At 34.7% G+C, this 10,493-nt stretch overlaps 1 protein-coding gene across 1 annotated transcript; it reads right to left on the bottom strand.

Moving 5' to 3' along the window:
• Positions 1–508: 508 nt before the first annotated feature.
• On the bottom strand, positions 509–8,203 carry LOC127091421 (protein argonaute 10). The gene is made up of 22 exons (XM_051030054.1): positions 7,900–8,203; positions 6,214–6,804; positions 5,314–5,522; positions 5,026–5,175; positions 4,811–4,944; positions 4,611–4,720; positions 4,301–4,407; positions 4,063–4,204; positions 3,858–3,974; positions 3,657–3,764; positions 3,495–3,566; positions 3,200–3,322; positions 2,959–3,118; positions 2,615–2,736; positions 2,378–2,515; positions 2,138–2,280; positions 1,966–2,028; positions 1,828–1,891; positions 1,615–1,750; positions 1,431–1,504; positions 1,103–1,229; positions 509–1,014 (listed from the first exon to the last, which is right to left on the bottom strand). Exons 2-22 carry the CDS (start codon positions 6,670–6,672, stop codon positions 830–832), a joined length of 2,943 nt encoding a protein of 980 aa, XP_050886011.1. The 5' UTR covers positions 6,673–6,804; positions 7,900–8,203; the 3' UTR covers positions 509–829.
• Between the last annotated feature and the right edge of the window lie 2,290 nt (positions 8,204–10,493).

Below are 10,493 nucleotides of genomic sequence, written 5' to 3'. Positions count from 1 at the left end.
CGCCTCTTTATGATATGCAATGACCAAAGGTAACTTTTTTTTAAGTATAACTTTAATTTGCTGCCTCAAATTTTATGCTTTATATGAAATGCGTAAGTTTTGTATCAATGCCAATCCTTATGTGATGCCAATGGATCATGCAATCACCCTTATAGAGAAATTTTACTTTACACTTATTGAGTTTTGACTAGAAATGATAACTTCATGTTCAACACTTACAAACTAAAGTCCAGAGTCCTAGCTCAACCACACCACTTACAAACTACAAACTACGGTCCAATTGACAGAAGCCGATAGTCGATATTGTTAGGTTAGACGTCATCATCAGGGTTCGCCGATAGTCGATATTGTTAGGTTAGACGTCATCATCAGGGTTCGCCGATAGTCGATATTGTTAGGTTAAACGTCATCATCAGGGTTCGGACTCTGATACTCATAATTGTATTTGTGAATATCTAGTACACGTTATTTACCAATAAAAAAAATCAACACTTACAAACTACAATCCTAATAGGAAGTGAAAAATTTCTATTCTTCAACATCTACAAGGACCTTCAGGCAAGAAAAAAAATTCTACAATAAAGATTGATTCATAGTTTGTTTACAATGCCTGATTCAGTACCATCCATCTAAAGTCTAATCCTATGTTAAGTGTCTCCCAAGTTCTAGCCAAATACTTCAAGGAATCCTAAACATGGCCTCTAGAACTATAACCATGGATCTATTATGAGAAACATTGCTGAAGAGTCACTAATGTACAAGTAACTATTGGAGGGATAGTGCTTGCTCCATGTACCACCATCCATGCATTTCCAAACTGCTTCAGAGACTAACAATAAAACATTACTCTCTTTACATTTTCCTTCAAGGCCGGCAATGGCTTGACGCCGCAATCTCCGGCTGCACGTGTTGTCTTTGAACCTCGACCACCTGTCGAGCCAGTCTCCTGTAGGTCTGGCTCTGTGTAGAAACGTGCTCGAAAAGCTGCTAAATGTGCATAATATGCTGGAGGGACTGCAAAACAAAACCAAAAGATAGATTAACTTTTGCATTTTCGGGTGCAAGACAGAACCTCAATAAAAAACAAACATATTGTGCTTACCAACAGATACGGAGCGTGTACACCTAGCATATGTGTAACAAAGATTGTTTGTCAAAGACTGAATTCCATCTGCTGTGAAGTTGTTTTCATCCCATAGAACGTGATAATGCGCCGGACGGCTTGTACCCTGCGTGCGTGGTAATAGAATGTCAAAAACCATAGTTGAGGCGAATCCAAATTTAGGTTTAGATTTACATGATGCAGAAGCTGTCTATATTTGGTTTCGACAAGTGTCAGTGTCAAGCCCGGTGTCAGTGCTTCATAGTAACTAGAAGCTAGAAATTAGTAAAGTGTAGATTTTAAGTATCACGTTTAGCTTCTCTTTTACCTGGATGCCGGCGTGACTGCAGAGATAAAAATCAAACTCGGTTGGGTGACAGATTTTTGTATCAACGACAGTTCCTGAAAGCATATCAAAAGCAGAAAAGTGTCAAGCAAAATATTCTAATAAATCAAAACAACTCATAAATTTGTTTGCGTGTGTATAACCATTTCAGCAACATTCAACATACCAGGCAGTATATTTCCACTCCTATCTGTACTGTTCCTGTCCCTGTGGTTGTTTGCGAATAACCGAGTATGATGTCTTTTTTGTACAACTATGAAAGTTACCGGAGGTTGATAGTTTGGCTCCAAAGAAGCACACGCCTTTATAAAAAACTTAGATGTTAATATCCGAACAACTACAACAAACAATTACAGTAAGAGTGAGAAACAGTTCTAACCTTCCGAATCGCATCCAACTCGTATAGTAGAATTTGGTAAAACTGTCCTTCACTTACACCATCCCTGTACAATTAGTAGTCCAATTAGATTTAACTTACACCTTCATTCTTTATCGATCATAAATTAAAGATACAGACCTATAAAATATAATCCTTTGTGGCTTCTGTCCCGTTGCTCTTCTAAACGAAACCAACAAATCTCTGCAAAAATAGGACATGAAGTTTAAAATGGTATTACTAAAATCTTAGAACTAACATTCATATAAAACAACCAAGAACAACAATGAGAATTACAAAAGTTGAAGATTACCGGATCATGCCACCACTAACTACGCCGCGAACAGGATCGTGCCAAGTTTTGTACAAATCTTGTATAAGTTCTTGTCTTTGAGGTTGAGCACAAACTAAACCTGCATACTTCGTAACTTCGGGCCAATCTTGTGACGCTACTACCTATAGATTCATCAATAGATATTAGCAATCAAAACCTTTGATAACCATTGCAATATCAAAAACCGAGACAGATAGATTATATAAAAGTAAACCGTACTGCTGCGATTGAGGGGCTGGAGTCTTCCCCATTTTCAGGGTGAGTAACATCTGCTCCAAATATTATTGTTGGTATGTCACTAACCAACGGTATTCTGCAGCTTACGGCGTCAACAAGAACGGTGTTTCTACCGCCCATCTGCATCAAGACAGCAAATGATCACTAACTAGCTGCAGGAACTTCGAAACGCATATTCATTTGGGGTTTGTCGTAATTGAGATTTGAGAGCAAACAAACCTTAACATTGATTTTCAGAGACACATTAGCCAAGTACTGCTTCGTGATCTTAAAGACATGCTTTGTTAAACAACATTGAGAAATTAAACCAAGGTCGGTCTCACAAATACGCTTGAGATCACCTGAAAACAAAAGAAATCAACACAAAATCATGAGTATTAAGAATTTGAAATGCACATTATCATTCAGTCAAATTAAGCAAATAGCAAGAAGCTTTGATTGTCCTTATAACCGCTAGGGACCAGTTCAAAATCCTCATCCTCTCGGAGACAGTTGTAAAATAGTTATTTTCATCTTCATTTTTCAAACAATGTTGTACATGTATTTCAACGAATTTGGCTTACCATAGAGAGAACCATTGTTGTCGGGTAATATCACTAACAAAAGCTCCAACTCTTTTCCTTTGGTTTTGTTTGATGATACATGGTAAACATGCTTCAAAGCTTTCTCCACTTGCTCAGGTTTTGCATTGTAGATCGGAATAACAGGGTCTAGATTAAATTCCTTAACAAAAAAAACATTATGGATCAGAGTAAAATTTTGGTTACACTTCAAACACAACAAGTCGAAAGGATGGGAAACTACCATGCCAGATACTTGACACATTTGTGCAAGCTCGTTACAAAATGTACGAGCCACACTATCTTGCACACTTCGTGAAAAATTTATGCATGCCCAGCGGCTAACCGTCATTCCATTAATCATTTTCTGCATCATTCAAGTATTATGAAACAAACACACCAGCATTAAAAGCCATCACACAAAACTCCACGTCAGACAAGAAAATCCCAAGCATTGGAATTTCATAAAAATTTACAAAATCGGAAACTATTTAATGCCGTTGAATTGAAATGATAGTTGTACTATCAATTTGCAATACCTTGTTCATCATATTCCACTGGCCAACTTGTGGTAAACAATTTTTTTCTTTGCCACTCTCGTGATATTTAAGCTGCAAACAAATCAATTTAGATGAATAATTATGAGGAAAAAAAATAGATTGCATTTTAGGCATCAAACATCAATTGGAGAAGCACATTACCCAAGGAGCAGGGAGAATTCGAGCTTCTACAGAAGCTAACTTCTCACTGACTTTAATTCCAAATTCCTTTGCATAAGGATCTTGATCATAAGCATTATGCTGAACCGTCTATTGTATGCAAAATTGAATTATTAATACGAAGGTCCAACATTATTGATTAATATTTGATCAAAGTTAATCAAATGCGAAATCACTATTTACCCGCAATATGTCATTTTCTCGATCCCGAGGTCTCTGGCAAGTGACTTTCAAGAGAGAGGTAATTTGCTTTTCATTCAACCTTTTGGTGTATCGTTGTCCCTCGACGATTTTGCAGGCCTGAGGAACCAGAGGCATGTAAGAAAAATCAATATCATTATGAGCACTCAAGTATAGCAGTACATCAATGGCGTGAAATTTTCACTACCTCCATAGGTAAATAGTTTGCTTTCTTTTGATTCCCACCAACTTGAAGGCAAGGAAGGTGTGTATGTTTAATAGTGAAACCGTACATCTCTTGAAAGTATTCAACCACTGATTTCATAGTTGAGTTCTCATCAACGGGAAACCTATACGAAATACATTTGTGGAAAATCATTAGAACTTCACTGAACTTTCTGTAATAGCAATCAATAGTTACAAGAATAGAAAGAAAATTCACTTACACAAGTTCTCTTGTTGGTTGAGATGTTATACCAGAAACTCGATACTTCCGTCTCACACTCCCTCTATGTGTCACTTCAACTTTAACTCCTCTAAGGGATTTCTTAATCTGTTAAAGTAGCTTTGTAAGGGCCTGTTTGAATTGGTTTATTTTACCTTTGTTATAAAAATAGCTTATACACAAGCACTTAAATACTAAGTGCTTAAGCTATAGCCTTCATTAAGATGTTTATCCAAACATGACCTAAATTTAGAGTTTTAAGACATAATGGAAAATGAGCTAATCAAGATTTTTGCCAGTAAATCAAGTACCTTGATGCGATCTGCATCAGACAACTGCCTTGACAGAACATCTTTTCCTAATAGCTGGCCAACAAATTCCACCACCGGAAGAGGTTCAATGAACGCGGCAGAAGCCATATCTAAGGAATGCAACAAAAGAATGTACGATGAATCAAAGGTTGAACTGCATTTCCATTACGAAATGAGAAAGGTAGAAAGTAATAATATACCAATATTGAGGGAAAGGCCCATCTGAGTAGGTCTTATGCTTTGGTAAAATCCACACCACGACTCCAATCCTTCTCCGAGGCGTTGTGGTGTTCTAATATCAGGTGAATAAAACGACCTCCCAATGGGACAAAACCTTTGAAAAGTGCAGCTTATGTTAGAAAAAGTAAGCTTCGGTATTTCACAGTTTTAACTGACAATTATTTCATAAAAGTACCTCTTGGATGCTAGCTCTCTTAGTACAATGTCAAGAATTTGTATCGCTTCCTGTGGAGCATCTGCACGCTTTCCAGCCAGAAACTGTCCCAAGTGATGCAAGTTAGCCCTTGCAACAAACTTGATCACCACTTTGTATTCTCTTTCCCTCCTGAAAAATGTCGGGTGTCAGTTGAAACTTGACTTAGTTCAAACAAATAATATATATAGTCCTATGCAGCACCAACACTTTTTATAGAAAATGTGTTCATGTCCGACACCGACAAAACGCATGTGCAATAAATCTTACTTGGGGCCATTAATTCCATCCTCTTCTTCTATAAGCTTAATCTTAAACTCTCTCCATGAAAAGGGAAGAACCCCTGCTGTGTACAGACTTTTCCGGCCATCATATGCTGGAAGCCTCGTGCCAAGGTCTGATTCTTTATACAGCCTCACAAGTTCTGCTATAATGGATCTGTTAACTGCTTTCGAAGACACTTCCGGCGTAATAGTTACCTATAAAATACAGCAACAAATAATGGTATTAAATTTAGACAACTTTTGCGACAGTTTTTGAATGATTAACAAATATATCATGTGTAGAACATCATTAACCACGAACTTGGATGTGGTTAACCATAACTTTGAGGGATTAACCTACATATAGATTTGAACATTGTGGTTAATCACGTCTTTGGATTGTAGGTAAATGCTGATACTTAATGGTTAATGACTAATAAGTTTGACATCTTCTATATCCATTAAACATCGAGCAAACGCAATTAACCATATAAAAATTTGTGGCAAGAGTTTTCCAAATTTTGTTGTTGGAAAAACACAAATGAAGTCTTTAGGCAAAACTTAAGAACTCATAAATGGTACTAAAGAAAAAGGACAGTTAAAACAGAAGCTCATTCAATTCATTCTGCAATTGGACAGAACACATAAGAGGAAAGTAAAGGATAAACTTAAATGCTTCCATAAAGGGCTATGCGTGAGTCACTAAGAAAACCAAACTGTATTGTTTTAGCATAAAGCTAAAACTAGACTCGTAAAGACATGTCCGGTTAAGCCAGCTCAGTTGATAGATGTGCAAGGACATCAGAATGAAGGGCGTCGGCTCGAACAGACGACTTTCCACTTAGAGGTGAAATTCCGACCATTAAGACACTAGACCAAAAAAAAAAGACCAATGAAAGAAACTTACATCATACTGATTCAAGTCCTTGTCTGGTAATTCTGCAAAGAAGTGGTTAGCTTTAACAATGCACTTTGTACCAACTTGTCCATAACCAGGCCTTTGAGCAAAACTCAAAGACTTGCTTGAAGTAGGAAAACTCATCTCTATATCACTAGAGACTATGTTTCCATTTTGAAGAACATGGCCATTCTCATTATTTTTCACAGCAGTACAAGGCCTACAACTTGGTCTCATCAAAACATCAACTTGATCAGATTTTCTTCCATTTCTACTCCTTCTTCTTCCACCACCACTCCTTCCTTGAGGTGGTGAAGTTTGGTTATGTTGTTCTTGTGACAACAATGGTGGACCTTTACCATTTTGAACAGCTTTAGTAACCTTCTTAGCCTGATTCATAGTGTTTGGCAGATGAGGTTTGATCACAAGGTGTTGTTCTGAACTCTCTTTCATTTGCCTCAGAGGCATGTTGAATTTTTGCTGAGTTCTTGCAGGAATATATAAATATATAGATATATAGATAGTGATATTCACAGTAATCAAAGGTGACAAGAAGTTTCAGCAAATAACCAGTTTTTCACGTTTAGTTTTTGCCTATAACTGCAAAATAGTGAAAATTACTTCAGCTGAGAATACATAAACAAAGTTGGAAATTATAGGTGAGAGGACAAATAGAAGTTATTATTGCTATAAAGTGAAAAAGCAAAACTCAATTATGAGTTGTTGAGCTTATAAATTATAATGAATCAATGCATAAAGATAAAACTGGTATGGCGTGAAAGTGTAAAGTAAAGGAAACTGTTTAAGAATACAAAAAATGAAAGAAAAAAAAACATTACTATTCCTTTGCAAGAACTGAAAATCCAACAAGTTACCATTTTTTCAGCAAGCAAACCCAAAAATGGTGTCAGAGATTGAACTTGAACAATGAAGCTAACTAAATAAGATAAAAACAACAACAAAAAATCAAATTTTGATGACATTTTCTCATACCCTTTTGATTGAAGTTTCAAAGAACCAGAAAACAAGGAAATCTCAATGTGAATTTAAAGTTCAAAATCATGGCTTTATTGACACCGACATGAAATATCACAACCAACAAAACATAAACTAAAAAAAACATTTTTAATGTACTTGTGATTAGATGAAGAAAGTAATTGAACATAAAATGTGATTAAACAAATGTAAAAAATAAAAAATAAAAATAAAAATAAAAAACCCAGAAAACAAAACCAGCTTCTTAGGCCTGTCCCCTACCAAAGAATGAAAATGAATAAACACTACATAGCCACATAAATAAATAAATAAATGAAATTTTAAATAAATAAAAAATGAAGGCAAGTTTGAAGAGAATAAAACAAGCACAAGAAAACAAAAATCAAGAACAAAACATCCTTAGTGAAGGAATAAACATTGAAAAGGGTAGCAAAATTACTGTCTACTACTAGTAGAAGATATGTAGACAGAAAAATAAAATTCAAAAATTCAAAAACTAAAATAAAAAAAAACAATTAATGCTAAGGCTATAGAGTAGAAAAATGCTATCTTTATTAAATGCCTTGAAGTGTAAACAAAGTAAAAAAAAAATCAGAAAAATGAAAACTCACCAACCAACCAACAATCTAACTCACTCACCTATAGCTTGTATATTACATGAAAACGGAAAAAGAGAAAGAAAACAAAACTTGAACTTACCCTTATGCTTATATCTAGCTAGGTAACTAGGGAACACATGTGAAAGCAATGAGAGAGTGAAAATGGAAGATGGGTGATGAGCAAAGAAATAAAAATGGAGTCTTTTTGAAGGATTTCGAAAGAAAGAAGAAGGGTGAAAAAAAAATAATATAAAAAAAAAGTGAAGATGATGATGTTGATGAATCTTATACACGCATGCAAAAGAGCTTTTGGTGTTTTCTTTATCACGTGTAAAAGGCTTTGCCTCTGTCTCTCACTTTGCTTTTTTGATTAGTTGCTCCCTAGGATGGTTTGGTTTTTACTAACTCTTATATTTATGCAAAAACAAAAGAGAGAAAAGAACAAGGAAAATAAAATTGGAAAATTGAAAATTTATTATGAGAGAGAAAGAGAGTAAGTGAGTCCAAAAGAGGTAGTACTGAGAGGATTATAAAAGCAATCATACAAGGAAGAAGAATAATTCGAACTTGCAGTCATCTCTATTGCAGGCTTCTGCTATTTGTGTTTTCTTTCTCATAATAATAAAACTTTCAATTTTTGTTATATACACCAAAATTTAATTTTATCTTTAAGTATCAGGTATCCTATGTGCGAATGTAATTAATAGTCTCGCAGAAATTAATGTCTCGAGTCAGAGAGAATTACAATCGACGGTCAGGATAAGTTAGAAAGATCGCAATAGACCATTGCGCAGAGACTAATTCCTTGAGACGAGAGGAAGAAATAATAAGATATTAAATTTAATAATATTGAAATATCAAAAGAGGATTATTTAGTTGTTCCCTATGTAAATGTTCCAACAATCTTTTTTTTTATATAGATTTGTTGAAGTGTTCACTTGCCCATGATCCATTTTCCCTTGTGTTTGGGTAAGGTTACCCTTGTAACGGTCGATTCAATTTGGGTCCACTTTTCCTAGTCATGTAACAACACCTTTTTGGTTATGATTCAGTGCTTCTCGGTGTACCTGAAGAGTGGTGGGCCAGAATGTTGATGGAATTGGATTGGTGGAATCTTGATTCTTGAATCTTGATCATGATTGTGTATGAGTTTGATGGGTGTGGAGGTGCAGTGGGGCTTACGGTGGATCGTAATCATTGGATTATAGTGTGTGTGTGTGAGGGACAAAATCTGAGGTAGTGATTGTTTATGATGATATCCTGAGACTGTAAGAGGGTTGTTGGGTTCCAGTCCACAATGATATCTAAGGTGGAAAATGAAGTGTGTGGGATTGGATGAGATCAAACCATACTTGATTGTAATTTGGATTGTTGCATATTTGAAATTGAAATACTAGTAGTTTTTTTACTAACTATCATTACTTGTTGACTCCAAGGGTACCCACATAATGTGTGATGCACTCTACCTATCATGCTCCTCACTTCTCTTTGAATAGTTTATTTCACACATATAAATTATAATTAAAATTTGAAGGCTAATTTAATTTAATTTTAGAGTAGTGAGATATGTCAAAATTAATTCCACACCTCTAAATTAATTATTTCATGACTTTCAAATATAGAATTAATCATACACTAAATTTGCTTGACATTTTTTTATATTTTCTATTTTATTGAGATTTTATTTGTAAAAAAAATATTGAACATTATATAACTTAACTGATAACTATATCTTAGAAGGGTTGAAATTAAAAAATTAGTCAAAAATTTGACTATCAGTTTTTAACTGTGATTTTATTTATTCAAATGATTACGTCGATGAATAAACTCTGTTATTTAATTGTGAGGTTTTTTAACTCTTCTGATGAGTATTAAGTATAACAGTTTGATTTTTTATGAACTACAAAATTGGAGTAACAAAAATATAAGTAAAATACAAAGTCTAAATATAATGAATAAATTCTGAGAAAAATGATAAATTTGATTGATTGTGAATGTCTCTATGTAATGAAATGTTAACAAAAGTCGAGATTAAAGGAGATTCAAAATTAATAGTGAAATACTTAACAAAATAATACGAGTGCATTAAAGATAATTTAGTAAGTATTTTGTCAAAGTGAATTCATTCCTCAAAAGATTCAACATAGTCGATATTAAATTTGTACCTCAGATTGAGAATCCGAATGCCAGTGATTTAGCCCATATAGCTTTGGGGTACAGAGTCTCCAAAGAAAAATTTGAAGGTTTAATCGAAGTCAAAGATAAATTGATTTCGATCGATGAACTTTCCCCATAATTATCAAGTTCAAAATTTGTGGTAGTAGAAGAGTTAGGAGACTTAAATTCTATAAAAAAAATTGAAACTTTTGCCATTTATAATCGGTCAAACGATGCTTGGTGAATACCAGTTATAGAGTTCCTAAAAAACCCAATAGAAACAACAAATCGAAAGATCAAATACAAGGCTTTAAGTTACGTCATCGTTGGAAACAAGTTGTTTGAAAAGACGCTAAAAGGTGTTTTACTTAAATGCCTTAGCGAAAGCGAAACTTATTTGGCAATATTTGGTGCCTATAGTGGATCATGTGGCGCTCATCAAGCATGCCACAAGATGAAGTGGTTGTTGTTTCAACACGGGGTATATTGGCCCACAATGTTGAATGACTACATAGAAATTGCCAAAGGATGTCAAGA

The sequence above is a fragment of the Lathyrus oleraceus genome, chromosome 6 (genome assembly GCF_024323335.1).
Source record: "Lathyrus oleraceus cultivar Zhongwan6 chromosome 6, CAAS_Psat_ZW6_1.0, whole genome shotgun sequence".
NCBI classification, from domain to species: Eukaryota; Viridiplantae; Streptophyta; class Magnoliopsida; order Fabales; family Fabaceae; genus Lathyrus; species Lathyrus oleraceus.
Note: the sequence above shows the minus strand (reverse complement) of the source record. Positions and strands in the feature narration are given on the sequence as shown.

Excerpts from the sequence above, each read along its gene's own strand:
- LOC127091421 (XM_051030054.1), bottom strand. The coding sequence starts at position 6,672 with ATGCCTCTGAGGCAAATGAAAGAGAGTTCAGAACAACACCTTGTGATC. Across the intron at positions 3,765-3,857 it reads GAGAAAATGACATATTGCGG|ACGGTTCAGCATAATGCTTA; the intron begins GTAAATAGTGAT and ends TGCATACAATAG. Across the intron at positions 1,015-1,102 it reads TACACGCTCCGTATCTGTTG|TCCCTCCAGCATATTATGCA; the intron begins GTAAGCACAATA and ends TTTGTTTTGCAG.